The 24,948-nt window shown below is 46.5% G+C and overlaps 1 protein-coding gene across 2 annotated transcripts in view; it reads left to right on the forward strand.

Annotated features, from left to right (window-relative positions):
• kat6a (K(lysine) acetyltransferase 6A) overlaps positions 1 to 21,991 on the forward strand; it is a 44,056-nt gene extending 22,065 nt beyond the window's left edge. For both annotated transcript variants that reach the window (XM_028577501.1, XM_028577502.1), the window contains exons 4-17: positions 1,695 to 1,810; positions 3,018 to 3,099; positions 3,360 to 3,474; positions 5,268 to 5,587; positions 7,042 to 7,154; positions 10,852 to 10,967; positions 12,322 to 12,463; positions 13,528 to 13,689; positions 15,483 to 15,576; positions 15,720 to 15,951; positions 16,833 to 17,034; positions 17,136 to 17,831; positions 18,087 to 18,348; positions 18,468 to 21,991. In XM_028577501.1, the coding sequence (XP_028433302.1) occupies positions 1,695 to 1,810; positions 3,018 to 3,099; positions 3,360 to 3,474; positions 5,268 to 5,587; positions 7,042 to 7,154; positions 10,852 to 10,967; positions 12,322 to 12,463; positions 13,528 to 13,689; positions 15,483 to 15,576; positions 15,720 to 15,951; positions 16,833 to 17,034; positions 17,136 to 17,831; positions 18,087 to 18,348; positions 18,468 to 21,793 (5,978 nt within the window). In that variant the 3' untranslated portion in view covers positions 21,794 to 21,991. The remainder of the gene's footprint in view (positions 1 to 1,694; positions 1,811 to 3,017; positions 3,100 to 3,359; positions 3,475 to 5,267; positions 5,588 to 7,041; positions 7,155 to 10,851; positions 10,968 to 12,321; positions 12,464 to 13,527; positions 13,690 to 15,482; positions 15,577 to 15,719; positions 15,952 to 16,832; positions 17,035 to 17,135; positions 17,832 to 18,086; positions 18,349 to 18,467) is intronic.
• The last annotated feature ends 2,957 nt before the right edge of the window (positions 21,992 to 24,948 follow it).

The following is a 24,948-nucleotide window of genomic DNA, read 5'->3' on the forward strand; positions in this document are numbered from 1 at the left end:
GAATACATGCAGTTATAGAGAGGGAGCGCGCATTTACGGCGGTGGCGGGAAGAACTCTCCGCTCTCCATTGACTTCTATTGAGTGAGGGTTCCTCCATGTCAATTTCGTCTGCTAGCAAACGACAGAAAAATGCCTAAAAGCTCTTGTGGGGTGATATTTACTACCAACAATGTAAAGAACCCATAACTTCAGTTTGCATAAGCTGCCGACCCGAAAAACTGAGCTTTTATGAAGACAAAAATGGATACGGACGTGAGGAATCAGCAGGAAGATGGGAAGACTGTGGGATCCTGACCCTACGCTAACGTTATGTCCGACATTACGTGTAACCCATGACATGAAAGTTTTTATAAACTGCCGACCCGAAGAACTGAGCTTTTATGACAGATGCTCAATTGTCAGTTTTAGCCTAACTATATGTCTATAAGTTAAGCGAACACACGTAATGTCGGACATAACGTTAGCGTAGTGTCAGGATCCATCTTCCTGCTGATTCCAGCTTATACAAACTGAAGTTATGGGTTCTTTACATTGTTGGTAGTAAATATCACCCCACAGCAGCTTTTAAGCATTTTTCTGTCGTTTGCTAGCAGACGAAATTGACGAGGAGGAACCCTCATTCAATAGAAGTCGATGGAGAGCGGAGAATTGTCCCTGCCCTGTGTGGCTTTCAGATTATGACGCGATGCGCTCTGTCTCTATCGTGTAGTCACAAATCTGTAGTCTCTAAAAATAATCTCTTTTTTTAAAAATGCATTCGTAGTGTTAAAACCAATACAAGCACAATGCCAGGCACACCATCCTGGAGCTGGAAAAAGATTACTGGGAGCGTCATTTTAGGAAGCTGCACGTAGCTATGTGCAGACACACACTTCAACTATTTCTGGTGCTTCTTCTTTTACTGAAATTTCAATTACTTTCATCTTCCTATCCAACTGCCACTTCAACTGCTTACAGTGGTTATGTGTCCACTGACATTTCAACTGACTGAGAATTCCATTAGCTATTATTTCATCTTCTTTGACTAATTACATTAGTGACTAATTACATTGACTACATGACTAATTACATTAGTCAAATGTAACTGCCCCTTCATTTTGTTTTTCAGTATTTCAAACATTTCAAATTGTTCAATTGCTATTTTTAAGCTGTGAGCACACTTACATTTTCTTAAGGAATTGTAGCCATTCTAGTTCCTTCTAGAGTTGTTCTGTTGTGTTATTTTGGTTATTTTTCTTATACCTCTGCCCATTATTTTTTTTGGTCCAGGATCTCATGCTTAAACTTGAGTTAGACGGACACAATAACTGACAGAGACTGGCATCGGCCTGTGTTTTCAGAAAAAGATGGGATATAATTATGGTTTTCCTCCAGCTTAGTGAAAGCAGAGGACAGATTGTGTTCCTCCTCTTTCCTCAGTGGGTTTCTGTCCCAGACAAGACCATCTACTCTACAGCTACTCTTCAAAACAGCTAAAGCACAGCTCTGACAGATTGTCATTTATGTTTGAACACTCTCTTTGCAGCCAGCTTTGATTCAGTAAGGGCTTTCAATTCCAAAAGGAGTTCTTTTTTTTTCTTCTTCTTTTTCCTCCTGCGATGATGCAAGTGGGTCACAGCTGTCAGTCAGCGGCGGCAAAAGAGCCTGTGACGTTGACGCTGTCGTTTGTGTATGCATGTCTATCTACCTGCAGGCCACCCGTCCTGTCTCAAGTTCTCCCCAGAGCTCACAGCGCGAGTCAAGGCTCTGTGGTGGCAGTGCATCGAATGCAAGACTTGCAGCAGCTGTCAGGATCAAGGAAAGAATGCGGTGAGTGGATGAGCGAATATGGCGGCCTGGCAGCCTAGCAGTGTCTGTGAGCGCTCTCCTTCCCTGCTTAAGTACCAGATAGAGATGCTGATAGACATATCTGTGGTCCTGGGATTGAGCTATTTTAGTCAGTACCAGCATGATTTCAATCTTCTTCTTTTTGTTTTTCTCCTACTTGTCAAGCGAGGAATCATTGTTATTCAAATGTTTGTAGAGAGGTTTGACGGTGAGACAAAATGCACAACATACTGCCAAGACGCACACTGATACAAAAATTCATCTTTGGGGACGGAGAATAAAATGGGAACAAAGAAGTTGCTCAAACCAATCGAGGTGGATATTTTCAAAGTACTGTCCAACTTTAAATGGCAAATTCATAGTAATTAAACAAAGTTTATTTTAATGCATACATACGTGGAAATCTGTTACATTAGAATGAGCTCAGGAGCTTTGGTCGGCCCTCCAATAAATGTATCCTCAAACAAAGCGCATCACATCCATCTTATTGGAAATGGTTGACACATATTTGACTTAAAGGACAATTCCGGAGCAAACTGAACCTAGGGGTTAATAACATATGTGTACCGAGTCAACAGTTCTCTGGGATCTGTTTTCATGCTAATCCAATGTGTCTGTAGCTTGAAACAAGCTACCGCAAACCGGTGATTAGCTGCTAATGCTAGTAGTCGGGGCACAGGGTTAATTGCTATTTCTATACCACTAACAAGGCTCAAAATAGCACCACACTTCCACGGTAGCATAATGAGGGTCCCTACATGTAAACCGAAGCATTGAGAACTTTGTAAGTGTACAGACAGTTTGTTAAAAAGATAGATTATAAAGACAGTAGTGTTCATGTTTACATGTGGGCACCTTTAATGACCAGTCGAACGACAAACGCCGTGTAACCAGTAACCAGTAACATAGCTCAAAAACAATGCTTCGAAGCCAAAATCGTGACGAAAATATGATTGTTTGCAGAGCCCTAATCTAAATAATTGATAATCATCGTGTGTGTGTGTGTGTGTGTGTGTGTGTGTGTGTGTGTGTGTGTGTGTGTGTGTGTGTGTGTGTGTGTGTGTGTGTGTGTGTGTGTGTGTGTGTGTGTGTGTGTGTGTGTGTGTGTGTGTGTGTGTGTGTGTGTGTGTGTGTGTGTGTGTGTGTGTGTGTGTGTGTGTGTGTGTGTGTGTGTGTGTGTGCTGTTCAGGACAACATGTTGTTCTGTGACTCCTGTGACCGGGGCTTCCATATGGAGTGCTGTGATCCTCCCCTCACGCGGATGCCAAAAGGTAAGTAAACAGAACTGCTACTTTAACTCATCACCTTATCGCTTCATTGGCCATTTACAGCCTCCTGTGGATTCAACTGAAATAATACACAAAGCTCACACATTTACCACCCTACAGTATGTGACCATTATAGTCGTCTTCACCGCTAAGTGCTAATGTATTCGATACGTCCCCGAGCATGTTGGTGTCTGCACTGAAGCCCGTCTTGTCTTATCCACCTCAGGCTATGTAAACCTGCGCTTTTGCTCTTTCTCTCCCAGGCATGTGGATTTGTCAAATCTGCCAACCCAGGAAAAAGGGAAAGAAGCTTTTACACGAAAAGGCAGCACAAATCAAACGGCGCTACAACGCGCCGCTGGGCCGGCCCAAGAACAGGTAAAGGAATGCCTTCAGCTGATGCCGTCTGAAGACCGTGTTAGCCCAGCAGAGAGCCGCAGCAACATGCCATGTATCTGCTTCACCACAGCAGCCACAACGCCTACTCTCCTACTAAAATGAGCTTACAGCAATTTTTTTTCTTTTATGGCCATTGCCCTTTTCTATTTAATTTCTTACTGATACAGTGGTGCTCATAAGTTTATGAACCCATGCTGAAGTTGACTAAAAAGAGGAATAAAAAAATCGTCTTTTGGAAATTGATCTTAATGCCTTAATTAAAAAAAGGAGGGAAAATCCAACCTTTTAAAGACACCAATTTTCTTTGTGAATGAATAATGTATCGTAAATAAATAAATGTTCTTCCTTAAAATACAGGGGGCATAAGGATACTCACCCCTATGTTAAATTCCCATAGAGGAGGCAGATCTTTATTTTTAAAGGCCAGTTCTTTCATGGATCCAGGATACTATGCATCCTGATAAAGTTCCCTTGGCCTTTGGAATTAAAATAACCCCCCCACATCATCACATACCCTTCACCATACCTAGAGATTGGCATGGTTTTATTTCAGTTAACCTAATAGCTGGTTTGATTTGCATCGAGAGATGATTTTATGGAAAGTACCCCATGCCAATCTCCGCTGCGTCGAGGAGTAAACCTCTATATATGGTAGGGCTGTTGGAACGAATTCCGAAAGTCAAATATAATTTGAATAGTAAAAAAGTAAATTTGAATGTCATTTGTTTCTTTTTTTTTTTTTTTTTTTTTTTTTTAATAAATATGTTGGCTAACGTTAGCTAATTTCCCTCTTCTCACCTTGGCCTACCCGCACGTGAAAACGAAATGCTTTTGTCATGTCACGTCTGATGAACAACAGGTTAGCGGGAGTGAGAAACACAAGGCATTGTGAGGTCTTAAGATCACGGAGCTATAATGTCAGTATGGGGGTGGGGGTTACAGGCTGCGGCTGGAAATCAGAAGGAGGACGGGAAATGGTTTTACATGACTTTAAAATCGACATCCACCGAGCCATGCTTACCTTATTAGTTAGTTCTTGTTTCCTGACTGCATTGCACGTTATAGTAATGTTAGCTTAGCTGGGAGCTTAGTGGAGACCACTAAAGTTAATGTTAGCTGCCCTACAGCTCTCACAGTTAGCTGTATTCTCAGTAACATGACAATCTGCAAAAAACAGGTTGTTTATGAATCACTAAAATAGTAGTGACAGCACCGTTTGGCTTAGTTATTAATGCCGTTAACATTGTGGCTAACACTATGGTTACTTGGTTTATGACACATCGTTTTGGCTGTGCTATCTAACATGATGTGCTAACGGAGCACCGTTAGCCTTTACAACAGAGCCGCTTCACTACCCTTGTTAGGTCATGTTTCATTACAGAGTTCTCTGTTGATTTTGGTTTGTCGCTGTGTGTTCGTGGTGGAAAGTGTAAACAGAGCGGCGTGCCAGAAATGCAAAGCGCCGTGACATAGATCCTCTTCAAGGCCAGGCTAATATTGGAAGCCCCTCTAGTGGACAGAACGTGTAACAACAACCACATGCTTATAGTGGCATTGACCATGCATAAGCCTGAGTAGTGTAGTACATATTAACAGGCTGCATTTGACCATTAAATATTCAAATATTATTTGAATATTAAAACAAATAACAGATGAAATTCAAATGGTATTATAGAGGAAAATTGACAGCTCTAATATATGGACGCGTGCTTTACCAGGCTACCAAGGTGCCCGATAAGCAGACTTTTAAACAGGCTCCTTTCTCTCCGCAGGCCGGGGCGGCCCTTCAAGAAGCTCGGTGGGCGTGGTCGACGGAAGCGCTCGGCCTCGGCCAACTCATCCTCCAGCTCCTCCTGCGAGGGTTACCCTGGTGACGACCGGCTGCTTTTTTCGATGCGGGACGATGACGACGACACGTCACAGGGCAGCCTGCGCTTCAACAACAAGACCAAGGGCCTCATCGACGCCCTCACAAAGTTCTTCACGCCGTCGCCTGAGGGCCGCAAGGCCCGGCAGGAAGTAGTGGACTATTCACAGCAGTGCCGCATCCGAAAGAAGGCCAGTCGCAAAGGAGAAGGAGATGACAGAGGAGGTAAGGAGTAGCTGTGTTTTTCTGCCTATACACACAGCACTTCACTTTACCATTGCGGGATGACTTTTGGTCTGCAGATGAACACCTCTGGTTGATGTAAGATATTAGATTTTTACTGGTCCAGTTGACTAAAAGAATCAAGTTTTTCCATTATTGTAAGTATTATTATTACAAAAGGGTACAATATTGGAAGGTTAGAATGTGTTACTGTAAACTGACCAAAAACTGTATTATTATACTTATAATAGGTAATGTTCTTGACAGGGATATCATGAATAGCTTTGGAATTGCAATGTAACTGACGTACATAAAAAGATGTGAATGTACTGTATTGTGTGTAGTGAACAAGACCTAAAACAAATTTGCAACAGTGCAACAACAAAACTTATGACTGCAAAAACATGAAAAGTAGGTTATGGATTTTAACATCTCAAAAACATCCACAGCATAAATTGGTAATATTTGCACTTTTATGAGCCATCATCATGAGATTAAAACGCATACTCTATCTTCATGCATCTCTTCCCAATACTTTTATCAGACTCGATTAGGGGTTGTCAGCTAGATGGCTTGCTAACCGAGTCTGTACTACCAGCTGTTACTGTGATGCATAGGCAGTGCTTTAATGTTCTTCCCGTTTTAAAAAATGATCCAGCCCTGATGTTAGTTATTTGCAAATTGTAGACTGAGGGTGAAAATGGTGTAGAATTGATTTGTCATTCGCTGTCTCAGAAAGTTGTTGCTTATGCATCGATAGAAAGTGCTTTGTAATACAAAGTGGCCACCTCCAGCTCTCTTTCCACTGAACTTTCAGAGTAAGTAATGCACAGTAGAAGAGAGCCTGCCGTGGAGCTCAGCGCCGCTACAGTCTGAACAGCCCAATAGGTTAACATCATCTTGATATACAGTCTATGGTTAACATGGGTGCCAGGCGGAAGCTTTGGGGCGCTTCTGGGGACGCCAGACACAGCCGCGGTGCGGTTTGCGGTGTAATCAGTGAGCCCCGGCGTTGTCGCAAGTATATTGCCTGGTGGGAAAATTTCCTCGCCGTGGCGTCCCTAGTAGGTAGTATGTTCAACTTCACCGGTTAACATGGAAACCCCAAATGAAATAGGAAACGTGTGTGATAACTTTAAGAGAGCAGAGAGTGAACTAACAACAGAGCAAGGTGGCAAATGACTTGTGACTCATTGATGATATACTTGCATGTTGGTCTTTCAAGTCATCCCCTGTGGTAAAATAGCTAAATTCTCTCTACTTTAGAAAGAAGATATTGTTTATCAGTTTATTTTAAGAACACTGTTGACCATATATGAATGCCTCAATGTCTGCCTGCTAGTGGCTGCTAGTGGCACAATTGTTAAAAGCTCCGACAGCACACACCTTGGCACTCTGTCTAGCAAGCCTTCTCACTAGATGTGCATCAATGTCTCCTCTTGTGTTTCAATCCCCAGACAATCAGGAAGGCAGCGACTGGCGTGACGAAGATGAGAAACTGCCCGGCCACGAGAACCTGACGGAAAAAGACATTGAACTGTTCAGACACATCCAGGAGCTGGCACTGCAGGTACACAGACAGACGCGAATGACTGACAGATATGAAATGTTTTAAACATTTTGTTGAAGGAACAGAGATGGGACGATGGGAAGGGAGGACCGACCTGAAGAGGGGGGGCCACATTGTAGAGGGAGACGGGATCAGCTGGGGGACCTGGGAGGAGCTGTATGAGGCTATGACTGAGGCCGCCAGGCTGGAGTCATTGGACCTGATGTTATGTAAACCCACGGTGTGCAGCGGGGGGAGCTGGATGTCAATAGTGATAGGGCTGGGCGATATATCGATATAAAAAATATATCGATATATTTTTAAATGAGATATGGAATTAGACCATATCGCATATATCGATATAGTTCAAATGTGATCCTTGCTCCCATAGATATATACACAGATGTCGCCTTGAGGTTCTAAACATACGTCAAAACCGCCGCCATCTTGGAACAGGGGTCCGAAGCATTCAGATCAACGCTAAAGATGCCGGACTTTTGTACTGCTTAATTATGTTCGATAGAGGAAATGAAAAGAACAAACCGCAATGAATAACATTTAACAGGTGACAATGTGTTTTATGATTATGTATGCCGCCTTCGACCAGCAATCTGAGCTCCGGCGGCAGCGGGAGGCGGAGAGCTCCGTGGCCGGCCGCAGCGTCTCTTCCCCCGGGAAAAACACAGCTTTGCCTCGCTGCTGCGCCGGTCCCCGCTGATCCAAATCGGACCAGAGACCGTCTGCAGCAGAGACCGTCTGCGGCTGCAGGATCTGGAGCTCAGTGCCCGTTAAAATTACATGTAACGCATAAATACATACAGAAATAAATAGTGGAGGAATGAGCCTGGACATTTCAGTCTGTTTTAAACTTCACCTTGAAGCAGAAACTCTTAGTTCAGAAGGGTGAAGTTTCCGTTTGGACTCAGATCTGTGAACCGATCATAATAAATATTCTTTGTATTAACACATTAATTAGTTTCTTTGTTTTGTAGTCGATAGTTCATCTTTTAGTTTACTTAAGTGGAAGCAGTATCAAGTGGAAGAATGGGACTATAAACCTAGGCTTACAAGCATGAGGCATTACATTTTGAACAAAGTAGATTATATTAATATCAAAAGCTTAATTGACCTTTGGAACGAATCACAAATATGGAGCTTTGATTTCAAAAAAGGTACTCCTGTTATACAGTATTTAGGTTTACATTTTATTGTTATTTGAACAGCTGAGCATTTAATCATGAACCAGGTGAAGAAACCGGTTTATTATTTATTTGATTTTGCAACTGTTTCTATGAAACTACATGTGACATGTCATATTTGATTTTGGCTTTGACTGAACATTTGCTCTCACTTTGCAGAAAAAATATCGGGATATATATCGTATATCGATATTCAGCCAAAATATATCGGGATATGACTTTTGGTCCATATCGCCCAGCCCTAAATAGTGATGAGAATGTGGTCAGAAAGAGTCAACACCACCTAGCTCGTAAAAATATCAAGGCTTTCTCCCAGACGAGGTCCGTAGGATGTAGACACGTTTGTGGGTGGAAAGGGTCAATGAGCTGTTAGTCTATTGTATTTTTATTAATAATTGAATTTCCAAGGAGCGGCTGCCGACTGCAGCATGTATATCAAAATCAGCTATTAACATAGATGCAGGGCACACGGGGCAGAGCAGGATGATGAGTGCAGATCAAAGGTTTGGTTTTAAATGACCAATAGATGCAAATAATAAGGGGTAATTGAGGGACAAAAACTTAACTGCAAGGTAATTAAGGTACAGTGTTGTCGTTGGACAACATGGCATTTCTTGTTCTGCTTGTGATGGTCCCATGGTTGAAAGGGCTGGTGGCTGGTTGGTGTAATCACCCTCCGGAGGCCCAACGGGGTGGAGTGCACGAGGCCTCGGCCATGGCTCGGTTAGGCACGTAAAGTTAGCAATGGTGTCAAAGGACATGCTATGTTTGTCGGGAGCGAATAGAGAAGGGGCAACTACGTCATGGTACATTGCATTCTGGGTAGGCGTCGCCATCTTCTCTGACACAGCGCTTTGTTTACCCTCATTCTACTCATATCTTCATGCATCGATTCTTTTCCCAATACTTTTATCAGACTCAAATTGGGATTTCTAGCTAGATGGTTTGCTAACAGACTGTACTACCAGCTGTTATTATGATGCATAGGCAGTGCTTTAATGTTCTTCCCGTTTTAAAAATGATCCAGCCCTGATGTTAGTTATTTACAAATTGTAGACTGAGGGTGAAAATGGTGTAGAACTGATTTGTCATTCGCTGCCTCAGAAAATTGTTGCTTATGCATCGATAGAAAGTGCTTTGTAATACAAAGTGGCCACCTCCAGCTCTCTTTCCACTGAACTTTCCGAGTAAGTAACACACAGTAAAAGAGAATAAATGCTACAGAGCAGACGCTTTCAAGTTTCACTGCCACCGGTGTGTGTGATTTTGATGTACAATGGATAAGCAGGTTTATACAACCTGCATGAAACCACTTTTGTGATAAATCCAGAGTTTGTCAAAAGACTAGTGATCATTCAGAACCAGTTTACCTTACACATGAATAAAAAGCCATTTCAACCACAATGGTTGATGTGAGGCCTACACTGTAGCCTTTTTAAGTGGCCTTTTGCAGTGGTGAGCATTTATACTTTGGTGCTGCGTGGTAGAGCGAGTGAGAGAGTGACAGGGGTTAGCTTCAGAGTGAGTACCGTGTCTCCCCTGTGCTTTCTGACCCCGGTCGGAAAGCTGTAACAGAAAAAGTTCCCTCTCTCCTTGGTCAATGTCACGGAGAAGGTGCACCTGGCAATGAGTAGGAAGGAAAATCCCAACGCTACAAAGCCACGGCCAAGCAGACCAATCACAGTTGTTGCAGTTGGTGTCGCCGCGATGTGAAGTTACCTTTCTGGGGAGTTGCACATCAGGCTACACCGCAGGGTCCATACCTACGCGTACCTACGGACGTACCTACGGCATTATACAACGCAGAACTGCCTCTCTACTACTCGGTATCTACCTGAAAACACCACAATGCATTGCATCGCTCACGTCACAGTCTCGTTCTGTACGTTGAGCAGGGCAGCTCTGATGACCGTGTCCTGCACTGACAGGTTTTGCCTAGCCAGTGTAGTTACAGAGAGGAAATGTAAATGAGCTACATTAACAGCCCTTTTAATGCAGCGCAGCAGTAAGTTAACCAGAGAGCGGGTGTTTGGTCCAGCGTCATGGGAGTCATATTCAAACACTATCCCAGATCCTACCTGGAATATTCAAACCAGTGTTAAAGTGTTTGAGGCAAGCAGAATACTAAGCTTTCATGATGCGTGTAAAAAAAAAAAAAAAGGCAATTGTGATTATCTAGGTCGAGTAGCAGTGGAGTCGAGTACATGATAGCATGTCATGCTAGCAGGTAGCCCGGTCTCCCTGAGAATCCCAAAGTAATCAGAAGCGGGTTTTGGTCTCTGACTTAATGGTATTAATCGTTTAAGCTGTAATGTTTGCTTTCATCTGGGCTCCCCTGGTTTGCCTGTGTTACAGATGACACCCAATATCGTATTGTGATAACGTGTGTGATTGACACCTCTACTAAGCCGGCAGGTCCTGGTGTGTTATTGGTGTACTCGCCCCGTGATCTGCCAGCCACTGACCCTGCATTTCTCTCCCTCTCTTTCTTCCTTCGTCTTTGTTGCTCACCTAAACAGAAAGTCGGGGTGACGGGTCCACCGGACCCTCAGATGCGCTGTCCGTCAGTTATCGAATTTGGCAAGTTTGAAATCCAGACGTGGTATTCCTCTCCCTACCCCCAGGAGTACAGCAGGTAAGCTAATGGCCATAATGAAGCACAACAGCATAATGCACTTAGCTCACAGTCCTGCTTGTAGGCATAGCAATTACCACCAACGTAATGGAGGGCAATTATAAGGTTGTTTACATTACCACCTACTTTGGCAGGTAACCAGCCAGAGCCACGGAGGCAGTTTGATTCTGATTTGCTGAGGGTGTATTAATTTTTTATTTTTATTTATGGAACTGTTGAATAAAATCAGCCCTACTATTCTTACCAAATGTGCCGCTGTTCAAATCCTATTGGTTCCCAGATGGCTCAGGCATTGCAGAGTTGTTTGTTTCTTTCAAAATAAGAGCTGTGAAAAGCAATTAACAATTATAGTCTCAATGAATTGCTTGGTCCATAAAAACGCCCATCACAATCTCCCAAAGCCCAAGTTGACATATTCATATTGCTGGTTTTGTCTGACTTGAAAATAAGAAAGAAGTGTTGCACACTCTGGCTCCATAATCAATCATTTTGTCTGACTAACAGCCCAAAATCATAAAAGACTAAGAAACCAGCAAATAATCACATCTTAGAAAGCTCGAACCAGAGAAGATTTGAAAGAATTGTCAAAATATTTGCCGATAAACGTTCTGTCTATCAACAAATCAATTTCTCGACTATTCATTCCAGCCCCTAGCTGCAACTTTTTACAACCATTCTTAGGGCCCTATCTCACACCCGGCGCAGCGCAAAGCCCAACGCAAAGTGTCTTTGCTAGTTTAAGACCGACCCAGTTGTCAGTTTCCCGTCCAGCGCCCACGCCGTTAAATAGCAAATGCACCTGGGCCCATCTTTGCACCCATGGGCGTGCTGTTCTTACATGGAGGTGTGTTCAGGTGCATTCTGGGCGTATTGCTATCTTGAGGCAGCGGGAAGTGATCGTGCCGTTGACCAACAAAAACCTGGTCCAAAGTCAACAGTGCAGCATTTCATTGTTCTTTTAACAGCGCATTAGTAAAATGTGCCTAGGCTTATGCACAGCGTGCACACACTGTGCTTGTCACGCACACGCACACATACAAACACACACAGGGAAGCGCAGTAGCACACAAACATGCAAAAGATTACATCCTCCATCATAATAGCAATGTGCCAAGGTCCAAACGCGCCTGGCTTTTAAAGGGAATGGGAAATGACTATCTGACACACCTATGATTAATGAAGACACCGGCGCACTGACCCTTTTTTCCACCGTCAAACTAGCAAAGTGGATTTGGACACACCCTAAACCCACCTGCGCCAGGCGCTTCACGCTGTGTGCTTAGATCGTTAAAATAGGGCCCCCAATGTTTCTCACGTGTCTTTCACTGCATTACTCTTCCTTTTCCCTTTCTAGACTACCCAAGCTCTACTTGTGTGAGTTCTGCCTGCGCTACATGAAGAGTCGCAGCATCCTCTACCAGCACATGAAGAAGTGCAACTGGTTCCACCCCCCCGCTAACGAGATCTACAGGAAGGACGATGTCTCTGTATATGAGGTGAGGAACCATTCCTAAAGATGGCAGGGTGCAACAGTAAGGGTTTCCTGTTGGCCCGGGGCAAGTAAAACGCCACGTCGGGCAAATCGATATAACAACCTGCTTGCCCGTTCGGGCTTCATCATATCCTAAAAAACGTTATCATTGTCTTGCCAACGTCGGAGAACGCTTAATAATTTGGTTTGAATGTGGATTGAGTTGGTGCTTGACGCTTTTGGTGTTTTTATTTGACTTTTTTTTTTTTTTTTTATGCTTTTGATGCATTCAAGGTTTTTGACTTAAAAAAAAATATTTTCTTTTAAAAAAAAAACTATATATAGGGACCAGTAAAAAGTGACGTCATCAACTAGTGTTCTAAGTCTAGTCCCCTTAGACATAGTCACGGAGACCAACGAGTCCTTTCTTAAAAATGTATTCCATGCTTCCGTGTATATTTTTATTTCAGACTGTAGGTCAGAGGTTAATCCCATGCACGGCACACCAATACTCTCTCAACCAACTTTATGAATACAAAGTCTGTTGATCAGTCCAGTTCCTAATGGCGATTAATTAACATCCCTCCCACCCGTAGTGGAATATTCCTTTGTTCATGCCATCAGGGAAAGTCACTGTTATTATTAGAAGAATTCCTAATTACCAATTTACAGTTAATCTCTTGTTCTGGGTCTCCTAGCGCAGCGGCAGATAGTCGGTGGATTGTTGTCGGCAGGCCACGGCCGCTGCAGCTCCTTTTCCCCCGCTCTGCAGTCCATCTTCGCTCGGAGGAGAGCAGAGATAACTGGCGAGCTGCCAACCTCAGCCTCCCTCCTCCTCTTTCTCTTCGCAGCTCTTTGCTTCTGTCCTCCAGCCTCTCTATCCGTCAGGGTCTCCAGAGACCCGGCTGAGATCATTGCCTGACACTTAATGTCTACTCCATTCACCTTTACCTCGTCCGACAGCCCACTAACGGCAGCTCAGACATGTACTTGTGGGTAGCTGTGTGTCTGCGACCGAATGGTAGTCGTTTAGGAGAACGTTGTGTCATCGTGTTGTACTGATGTGTTGCTTCACTAATCCCACAACAGGTTGATGGGAATGTGAGCACAATCTACTGTCAGAACCTGTGTCTGCTGGCCAAGCTGTTCCTGGACCACAAGACGCTCTACTACGACGTGGAGCCCTTCCTTTTCTACGTCCTGACCCAGAACGACGGCAAAGGTTGCCACCTCGTTGGCTACTTCTCCAAGGTATGGCCAACAGGCTGCCAGCCTCATCCTTGATGCTGGATTCAGATTCAGAATACTTGCCCAAGTGGCTATACGTTTTTACATGAAGTAACATTTAGTACCAGTCAAAAGTTTGGACACACTTTCCCATTCACTTGAATGAGAAAGCGTGTCCAAACCTCTGACTGGTACTGTAAGTAACGACAACAGTCAACATCAGCATCCACCATTAGAGATGGTCCAGTGCCACATTTCCTTCCTGATATCGCTTCCGATACCTGAACTTGCTTATCGGCAGATACAGAGTACCAATCCAATAGACGTGTTAAAAAAATGTAAGAAAAACGTGTATTATACTATATTTTAACAGCTGTGTACTACTATCCCTGTATGGATGTGTTATGATTGCTGTCTTTGTTGTATGGCCTGACTCAGTTTAAACTCTTTGTGAACAATGAACGCCACAGAGCTTTCTTTTATTATCCAGTTTGACAGTCATAATGGAAAAAGAACATCAATAAACTTCTTTAAAGTACATTTTCTTCTAGGCTAAATTACATGCTATTGGATTGTTGCATAGACTCCAGTACTCGCCAGTACAGATACCAGCATTTTAGGTGATATCGGAGGCTTTTCCCATACTGGTATCGGTATCGGAACATCTCTAATCCACATCAACATGCCAGTGACAACGAGTGCTTGGATCAAGATCAGCGGGTTGTGTTCAGTAGCCTGATAGCTGAAGGAATAAAAGAATTCACATACCGATTTACTTTTCTGTGCAGGCACATAATAGCGCCAGCCTGACTGTATAATTAAATATTCACTAAAAAGTGCGTGGTCAGGTTGTTATTTTTTCAGCTTTCTGAATCACTCGTTTCTTCCACAGAGAGCGGAGGTCTTTCTGCTGGACTCCAGTGATATTGGAGCAGACCTTAGCGATATTATTAAGACAATTTTTGCCCTTCACAGACAACCCATTAAACCGGCACACAAATGAAAACGTTAAAAAAACTCTCAATAAAGTTGGATAAAAATGTTCTTGCAGACACCGAAGGGAGTTAAGCTTCCTTAGCAAATGAATTGTGAACTGTCCCCGCTTGACTGTGCACTCTGTGTTCTCGTTGAATTTCAGCTGCAAACCAAACGCTGTTGCTAGTTATTTGTATTCTTGTACGATTTGTACATCCTGCTCGCTTCCGGTGCAACACTGCATTTTCTGAAGTCAATTATTAATTCTTTAGTTTTCGCCACATTTAGGTCCACAACATTTTCATCACACTATTTGACAAATGCCGGTAGGGCAGCACCATGATCAGATTGGCGGCAGAAAAAGTTAGTACATCTTGGCGAAGTTACATTCACTCTGAATTTTGTATTTTCAGTGTCCACAATGCCATCGTGCCTCCATTTTCATGGAATACGTACCTCTGTAAATCATAACCACCCTCCTCAAACTTACCAAGAAAACTACATGAACCAAAATAGAGAGACCGATATACAAAAAATGAAATGAACCTGAAATGCCAATACCTCACTCGGCACAGGTGCATTCCTACAGATATAAAAATGCTCGTGTTGTGTCCCAGATTAACACTGGGCACTGTGAGCTCCGTTTGCATGTTTGCATTAACATGCCGCCTCGCTGCCAAAACACCGCAGTTAGTGAGCGGACTAACTCATCACCATCAACCATCAACACCCTGCTGTACACCCACACAGGCCTGCTTCTGTGATGTGGTTTCCATTATGTTTTTTATTTTATTTTTTTGTTTACTAATGGCGGAATGTGTCTGTCTCTCCCTCTTCTCCAGGAGAAGCACTGTCAACAGAAATACAACGTGTCATGCATCATGATTCTTCCACAGTACCAGCGCAGGGGCTACGGACGCTTTCTCATCGACTTCAGTAAGGGCTACAGCCTCGAACAACACAAATAACTGTGAAATGTATCCAATGCTCCTTTTATGATCGATGAATACATTCGAAAAATACTGTGGTGTACAACTTTTTGAGGCTCAAGATGTCTTTTTGTTGCTCCCTCCCTGCAGGCTACTTATTGTCCAAGCGCGAGGGCCAGCCAGGATCTCCAGAGAAGCCTCTGTCGGACCTAGGCCGACTGTCCTACATGGCCTACTGGCGCAGCGTGGTGCTGGAGTGTCTCCACGAGGTCCGCGATCGGCAGATCACCATACGACAGCTTAGCAAACTGACTGGCATCTGCCCACAGGACATCACCACCACCCTGCACAGCCTCAACATGCTGGAGCAGCGAGGAGACAGGTCAGATTCACATTATATCGGGGGTTGGGGTTGGGGGTTGTCACCCTGGAAAATTTGGAGCGCCAAACACTAACTTTCCTGCATTCTCGTCAATCTAAATTGTTATTGATATTGAATCTAATTTAATTATTCTCCTTTTTATTATTCAAAACTTTTTGCATATTCAAAACATCACACGTTTTGGGATGTTTTTGTGCGTCTTGTTAACTTTTTTAAAGCCATAAGCTCCAAAGTTTAAATTCCATAAAAGAAGCCTGGCCCAGAGTAGTGGTCAGTGCAGAGCAGCAGTATTTAGCTCGCCAGTGGGATCATTCTTTCCTCACTAAGTGTTGTGCCCACAAACGTATACTCAGCTAAACAGACAGCTAAACCCTCTCCTAATCCAGCTCCAAGGAACGGGCTCATGTGTTGATTTTGGCATTTTAATCGGGTTTAAGTGTAAAACTGTGGACAAAGAACAAAAAGGATATGCAAATGGAAAATGCTGCATCGCTATGCAATATCACACACAAAGCTTAGCTTAAGAGCTACATGACATCTTGCACTAGGAAAGTGTAAACACAAAGCAAAACAGTACAGTACTAAATAGCAGAGAATAAAGTCAACCACATTAGCTAACTTTCAAAAGACCTAACTTTCTAAACAATAAATTTTCAAACATATAATGATGTATACATGCCGCTTTTATGATAATAAGCAATATAACTTGCAGATGATGCCATGTATAAACCGAAGGCGAGATGGGCACTAGATTGTAGCCCGCGGAAACATGTCTGTCTCAAGCAAGTTCTGGGACACGTTCAATCTCCAAACGGCGAGCACCGCATGCATGCGTGCAGAGTTCTAATGCTAATGTTTGTTTCTTGCGGTGGTTTTGTCAGGCTGGTCCTGGTGCGAAGGGAGAAGTTGGTGTCTAACCACATGGCTCGTCTCAACGCCCGGCCGCGGCAGCTGGACGTCGACCCCGAGTGCCTCCGCTGGACTCCCGTCATTGTAACCAACACGGTGGTCTCTGATGCCGACGCGGATGACAACGACAACGATGACGAGGACGAAGAACCAGAGGAAGACAACCGCAAGGAGGTACCTTCTTTTGAATTTGTATTTGCTGTGGAAATAATGGATTGGTGTCGGAAGTTGTTGTACATTCTTGTTGATGATTTTTTGATTTTCTCTGTAAATAGATCAAACCAAGTCACAGGGTCCCGCCAATGTCCTGGCACATGCGCCAAGGGAAGAAGAGGGACGAGGATGAGGACGAGGAGGTAGAAGACGAAAGAAAGAGCTTCCTGGGGTTTCCCATTAGCCAAAGCTCTCCAACTTCCCCTCCCATTCGTTGTCCACCCTCTGTCCCAGAGCCACCGCGTCCCCCTCCCCCAACAAATGGAGAACGCCGACCGCGAGGGCGCCCACCCAAAAACTGGCCTTGGGGCAAGGTGAAAGACAACACGCGGGTGGGACGGCCACCCAAGATCCGCCCCATGGAGGACGAGGATGACGAGGACGAGGAGAGAACAGAGGGAGGAAAAACCACGGGCTCTGCCTGCAGCCCCCCCTCCCTTTTCTCCCTGGACAGACATGCAGAATCCACAGCCTTTCACTCCCTGGACATGGCCAGGCACCCCTCCATAACCCCTACGCGAAGAGGGCGGCCCCCAAGGAAAAAGAGAGGCCCTAAACCCAGATTGATGGAAGGGCCCGGAGAGGGGCTGGCGCAGCTATCTGTGGTTTCCAGGTTGAATGAGTCTCTGCCTGTCAGGAAGAGCTGCTTCAGTGAAAGCAGTGAAGAAGAGGAGGATGACGATGACGAAGATAATGAAGAGAGGAGAGCGTGCTCCCCTCCCATCCTTACCAAGCCTGCCATGGGGCTTAAATGCAAGGTAAGAAACTAACGGTGTCAACCGTTGATGTAATGTAAATGTTAAAATCTCAGAATTAAGATGGATTCATTGCCTAATTTAAAAAGTAATTCCTTAATTAATTAGCATTCAGTTGTATTTAGAACTGGATTGATGTCCATACCATTTACTATAGTCTTCTTGATCTCGGTCAGTCCGGGTCGTTGAAGTCTGTAGTATAATTTTAAGCAAAATTTCCAAAAGGCACACTTAATAACCCATCCTGTTTCTACCCAGAAGCCACTGAGGAAGCGTCGCTTTCGCCAGCGGAGCCACCCTCACAGCAGCGTGGTGACCGAGACGATTTCTGAGACCACCGAAGTGTTGGATGAGCCCTTTGTCGACTCCGACTCAGAGAGGCCTATGCCCAGGCTGGAGGAGGAGACGCCCCTGGGCCACCCACTGCACCGCTACCCCCCGGCCCGCTCTGCTCTGAGGTTGTCTGACCCAGCGCCCAAAAGGGGCCGGCACTCCAACCTCACAGATTCAGAGGAAGACGGTGAGCAGACAGGGTTTCGATGCCAAACTTGGGCAGGATTAGTGCTGATTGGTTTGTGTATATACAGAGGTACGTGTGCAGCGTTGTCTAACACTGGCTTATCTTCTTGCCTCCTTTAGAGCTAACGCCCGTGCTGAAGCCCGTGGCTGCTCTGCCAGCAACTCCATCCGAGAGCCTAGCGGCCAACCCAGAGGTCCCGGTCAAGAAGAAGAAAGGCTGGCCAAAGGGAAAGAGCCGCAAACCCCTGCACTGGAAGCAACAAGGACCTGGAAAACCCCCTGGTGGTGGACCAGCCGCAGATAGCCAGGCCCAAAGTGGGGATCCGCCACCCCCTAAAATCAAGATGAAGCCTGGCCGCAAGCCCCGGAGCTGGTACCTGCAGCGGGCCCAGGAGGAGGCGGAGCGGCAGGAGCAGGAAAGGCAAAGGCTGTTGGAGCAGCAGCTGGACAAGGATCCTCAGCTGCTCCAGACGGACGACCACAACAGCAAGCGAGTCTGCAGAACCAACGTTGACCGAGACCGCAAGCCGAAAGACTCTGACGAAGAAGATGACTATCTCCCTAAGCCTGTTGAGCAGAAGGTGCCCAGGAGGCGAGGGAGACCGCCCAAGAACCGCGCCCTCCTCCAGCCGCCACAGCCTGCCCCCAAACCCCCTCCCACCTCCGAGCCCGAGGAGGAAGAGGACGAAGAGCCTGGAAGGGCCTGGGAGGAAGACAAACCCAGCCGTCCACCGTCCCGTACCCTGCTGCCCCCTTCGTCCTCCTCTTCCACCTCGGGGCCCCGGGCCCGACCGTCCCGGCCTCAGGACACAGATATGGGCGACAGGGAAGAGGACGATGACGATGAGGAGAGGGAGGAAGAAGGATGCGGCGGTGTCGGCGGGAGCATCAACAGGCGACCGGCAGTCCCACCAGGTTCAGGAAGCAGGCGCAGCGAAGACCACGACGCGGACGACGAGGGGGACGGACACTTGGAGGACAAGAGCAACGGCGGCAACAACGGCAAGAAGAGAAAAAGTCTGGAGTCTGAAGACGAAGAGGAGGAGGAGGAGGAGGAGGAGGAGGAGGAGCCTGCCTCCCATGCAAGCTCTCCGCCTGTCAAAGAAGAACCCCAAGGCGGAGAGGCTTTTTTAGACATGGAGAACAGCGTGGCCCGGGACTATGTCAGCAAGCAGGAGGAGGAAGAAGAGGAGGAGGAGGAGGCTGAGGAGGAGGCGGCGCAGGAGAACAAGTGTCGGCCCTCCTCGGCCGACCCGCAGCAGGAGGAGCGGCGGCGCCGAGAGCAGGAGGAGTCGGCCGCAGCCGCCGCCGCGGTGGAAACGGTCACGGCCATGTCTGTTCCCTCGGAGCCCATGGAGCTCCAGTCTCTGCAGCCAGACGATAAGGACGTCACGCTGCTGATGGAGCCCCAGCACGCACATCCGCACGCCCACCCCCACCAGCACTCTGACTTCAAAGAGGAGCTGGGCCACCATCACCCACACCACCCCCATCACCACTCCAACGAGCTGGACCTTGAGACCATGCAGGCTGTCCAGTCCCTGACCCAGGGGGAAGCCCAGGACGAGGAGACGGAACCCCAGCCTCACCACGGGGCCTACCAGGACTGCGAGGAGACCCTGGCCGCCTGCCGCACCCTGCAGAGCTACAGCCACGCGGGGGAGGCCGAGGAGGAGGCTCTGGCCCTGGTGGAGGACTGCGGGGCCTCCCAGCACAGCAGCCCCCTTCCTAACCCCCCAGTGCCGCCCCTGCCCAGTCAATCCGTGCGCTCGGTGAACAGCCCGGGGTTGCCCTCGGCCATCATGGACGCGACACCGGCAGGGCAGAGGGGAGGGACGCCGGGCCCCACGGGGGCAGTGGGCAGCGGCGGAGGTGCCGGAGGCGGGTACACCCAGATCACGCCAGAGCATCCCAGTTCTCTGTCCGCCCCCTCCCAGCAGAGCATGGAGACGTCGCCGATGATGGACGTGCCGTCCGTGTCGGACCACTCGCAGCAGGTGGTCGACAGCGGCTTCAGCGACCTGGGCAGCATCGAGAGCACCACCGAGAACTACGACAACCCCAGCAGCTACGACTCCACCATGGGCGGAGGGGGGAGCGGCGGGAACGGAGGGGGCATGTCGGCTGCTGTCGTTGCCGGATCGTCCACCGCTTCCTCGTCGTCGGCCTCGTCGTCTTCGAGCTCCGCCCCCCCGTCCTCGTCCCAGGCCAACAGCTGCTCCTTTGTGCCAGCCGCCAGCCTCGCGTCTTCCACAGGAACGGGGGGATCCCAGCTAGCGATGGGCAGCTGCAGCCTCATCCAGCAAACGGGATCAGGGCCCAACAGCGGACCCGGCGCCAGTAACGTAGGCGGCGCTGTGCCCCAGCCACCGCCACAGCCGTCCAACACCCCCAGCTGTGGCATTAAGTCTCCTCAGAGCTGCGGTGTGATCGAGAGGCCTCCCAGCACCAACCAGCAGCAGCAGCAGTCCCAAAAAAAGGTTCCTCAGCAGCAACAAGCCCCAAACCCCCAGCCTCCACCGTCGGCCCCACCCCCCCCACCGCAGCAGCAGGCCCTGTCGCAGTGTAGTATGGGAAATGGCTTCGCCTCCACACCCATGATCATGGAGATCCCTGAGAGTGGAGGCGGAGGAGGGGGCCGCACCCTGTATGAGCGCATGGGTCAGGACTTTGGCACAGGGGGCTACCCCCAGCCCTCGGCAACCTTCAGCCTGGCCAAACTCCAGCAGCTCACCAACACCATCATGGACCCCCACGCCATGCCCTACTCTCATTCAGCCTCCGTCACCTCCTACGCCACGAGTGTTTCTCTCTCCAACCCCGGGCTGGCCCCTTCCCCCCACGCCCCCCTCTCTCAGGGCCAGCCCACTATGACCCCGCCTCCTAACCTGAGCTCTGGCTCCATGAACCTGGGCTCCCTGCAGCTGCAGTGCAACATGCCCACCGCAAACATCGGCCTGGGACCCCCGCCGCACACGCAGCGGCTACAGGGCCAGATGGCGACGGTCAAAGGCCACATATCCATCCGGTCCAAAGCCACTCAGCAGCTGGCCCCGGCCCCGCACCAGCAGCAGCTCTACGGCCGCAGCTCGGGGGCCGTGGCCATGCAGGGCACGCCGCGCACCCTGGCTGTGCAGCGCGGCATGATGCCAAACCTCATGCCCACGCCGGCGCCGTACAACTCCATGAACATGACGCCCCTCAACGCCATGTCCGCCGGCTACCGAATGCCCCAGCCCATGATGAACAGCGGCTACCACGGCAATCCCCCTTACATGAATCAGCCAGCTCAGTACCCCATGCAGATGCAGATGGGCATGATGGGAGGGCAGGGTTACCCGCAGCAGCCTATGCAGCCCAATCACCATGGCAACATGATGTACACCGGCCCCTCCCACCACAGCTACGCGGGTGTCCCCAAGCAGTCGCCGTACATGAGCAGATGAGCGGCCAAGAACTGAGACTAGGAGACATGAGGCCAGAGCCGATACTCGCTATACTCTAAATGTCCATTACTCCTGCGCACCCCCCCTCCAGCGCCACGGCAGGCGCCAGCGAGTGCAGGTGGTCGGAGACAGAGGGCTCTTTGGGTTTCCCGTTTTTCTACGTTGTCGTTTCGTCCCTTTTTTGGTTTGGGCTCGTTTCTCCCCGGGTTCCAGCGTGTGCATGGACCTCTGCCGTGTCGCTGCAGCTTCCGGCCAGGCCTGCGCGGTCCTCCGTCGCGTGATTTCACACGGGCCCGGGGGGGGGTCCCTCCTCCTCCTCCTCCTGAGGAGGACAAGAAAGACGAGGAAGATACACAGAGAAGGACAACACAGGAGTACTTTGCTTAGTCAGACTGCGTATGAAAACCAGTGGTTACCTGAATATATTCAACCATGCACACAATCTTGTCATTGCTATAGGAAGCCTTACCTTGGGGAAAAAGAGACAATGAAACATTGGAGGCGGACTCTCGTTTTTTTTGTTTTGTTATACATAATGTTGGGTCTTATTTTTGTCGTTGGTTGTTTTTTTTGTTTTTGTTGCTTGTTTTTATTTTATTTTTTAATACTCATGTGCAGCCCGACCTCTTATATGCTTTGGTCTTTATACGTGTGCCATTCTGAACCGGTGATGCACCCTCTTGCTCTCTCAGAAATCCCCCAACTTCTGTGCGGGGCCAGTCTGTCCCAACAGCTTTCCACCTGGCTCCAGTTAAAAGCATTAGGAGCGGGGCCTCCAGTGTTGAAGGTGTTGAGCCGTTTCCAGAGTCTCCGTCTTCCCCCGAGCGGACCTCGTTGTACCAAAAAAAACAAAAACGACAAAAGGCACAGAAGAGACAAGTTACTGCCGCGTTACGGTCTATTAAATGTCCACGAATGAAACAAGTAGCATTATTTTTTTTCCGGTTTTCCGCCACTCCGAAACGTTTTAGATGTAAATATTCTGGTACTTCCCAATATCCAGCGCAAACACATACACACACACACCCACAAACACACACACACCGGCTAGCTGTCGCCAATTGGTGGCTAGCTCGGTACAACATTCAGCTGTTCTTGTCCACACACCACCGACAGACGGTGTACTATGTCAGCCTTTTTTAGCAGTTTAGGGAATGCAGAACAAACAAACGGTGGGATTTCCATTTCACTGCTTTAAGGAAAGTCTGTTAACTAAAGCCGACCTCTCCTCCTTAAGTGTTAGTGACCCAAAGAGGTCCACAGGTGTCTGCTTTTGAATGGTGTATTCTGTTAAAACTGTAATTATTTTTTTTTGTTTATTTCTGAAAAATTCTGCACTCCCATTGGCTAGAGATATGGCAGTAGACAGTTAGCCTTTATAAAAGGTGTGCCTAAATGCCTGATCTAGTGCACGGTTTGGCCCTCCCGTAGAGGCCCCTCATGTTAAAGCGGGGTCGGAGGTGAGAAAGTGTTTGAGATTCAGTCGGTTGTGGCAGGGGTGAAACCGTAGACCTCGTTGCTCCATGTACCAGTATTCAAAGTCAAAAGAGGAACTTTCATTTTTCTTACAGACCTGACACTGCATACTTTTTATTTGTGTGTATTGTTCTGTACTTTATTTTTATTTTTTTTTTCGGAATTTTATCAGACCGGGCAGCTTTCTTTTATGACACAAGCTGACTCTTTTTGACTTTAGAAAAACCTATTGTAGAGAAAATGTTTTTTCTATAATATAAAAGGAAACTCTGACATTGATATTGGTACTGTCATTTTTTTCACTTCTGTTTCAGGAAAAAAAAACAACAATACATATTTTTTAGCTCGCCTCTTGGGTAATAATTACTAAGAAATTCAAAACTTAAAAAAATTACCACTCACTTTTAGTGACTTTAAGATGCCTTTAACCTCTCCATTCCATCTCATCTCTAGAGTTTTTCTATCTTTGTGTAGTATATCAATGCTATTTTAAACAAAAGGACTACAAATATCTAAAGGTCACTTGGAATTCTTTTCTTTTCTTTTAATATTTTTTTTTTTTTTTTTTACTTGTGTGTGTGTGTGTATAGGATGACTTCCTTACATTTAAGAGGCATGTAAAAAGGAGCTCAGTATATTTCTGTCTGTTTATATCGCTTCCCTTTTTGTATCCTTTGTAATTGTACATGTTGCGTTGTATGCTAAGAGAGAGCGCAAAATTAAAGAGAGGAGTGACAGCTGGGCACACAGTGAAGGTTGATTTGCGCTCAGCGGCCTCAACTCTACGCTGTCCCTGTATGTATTTCCATTAATTCTGTTTTTTTTTTGTTTTTGTTTTTTTGTTCCTTCTTTCTTAGCAAGTACTTTCAAAGAACTCTGTACATTTTAACATAAAATGAAAATAAATTATGTTGAGCCATTCATGTTTTCCTTGAGCTTATTAAAGTTTCTGAGTCAAGTTCTACAATTCCATCATCATCTCAGTCCAGTCCTTTTAGGGACAAAGATGCTTTAATCATGCTTAAAACTCTTCACATTTCATTTAAACCATCTTGTGTAAACAGACTAGTTTGGGTTACACTTTACTTGAAGGTATCTACGTAAGAGTGACATGACACTCTCATGAACGCGTCCTAAACACTATAAATAAGGCTTAAACTTTTATGACATAACACTTCTTTTAGTGTCATTTGGTTTTTGTCATGACAAGATTAGATTAGATTGAACTTTATTGTCATTGTGCACAGTACAAAGACATCCAAATGCAGCTTGCTTCCAACCAGAAGTGCAAAAAAAGCAGAAAAGTGCAATGTGATATAAAAGTATAGACGGGTGGAGCATAGACAGGACAAGAAATATAGTGCAGTGATATAAGAGCAGAATAAATATGGCTATGTAATATGAACAATGTATGAACAACATGTACAGATATGTGTAATGTAGTAGCAGTGACATACTAGTAGTAAGAATAATATAGATATATGCAGCGTATTAACAGAATATATAATAAGAAAAACTGAATAAATATGGATATACTGAATGAACCATATAGACAGATAGGGTTAGAGTTAGGGTTTATGTGACATGACTGTGTCATGTCACTCTTATGTAGATACCTTCAAGTAAAGTGTTACCCTATTTTGCATCTGGAATTTTTAATATTTAAGTAGTTAAATAGA

This window comes from Perca flavescens, chromosome 5 (genome assembly GCF_004354835.1).
Source record: "Perca flavescens isolate YP-PL-M2 chromosome 5, PFLA_1.0, whole genome shotgun sequence".
In the NCBI taxonomy this organism is placed as follows: Eukaryota; Metazoa; Chordata; class Actinopteri; order Perciformes; family Percidae; genus Perca; species Perca flavescens.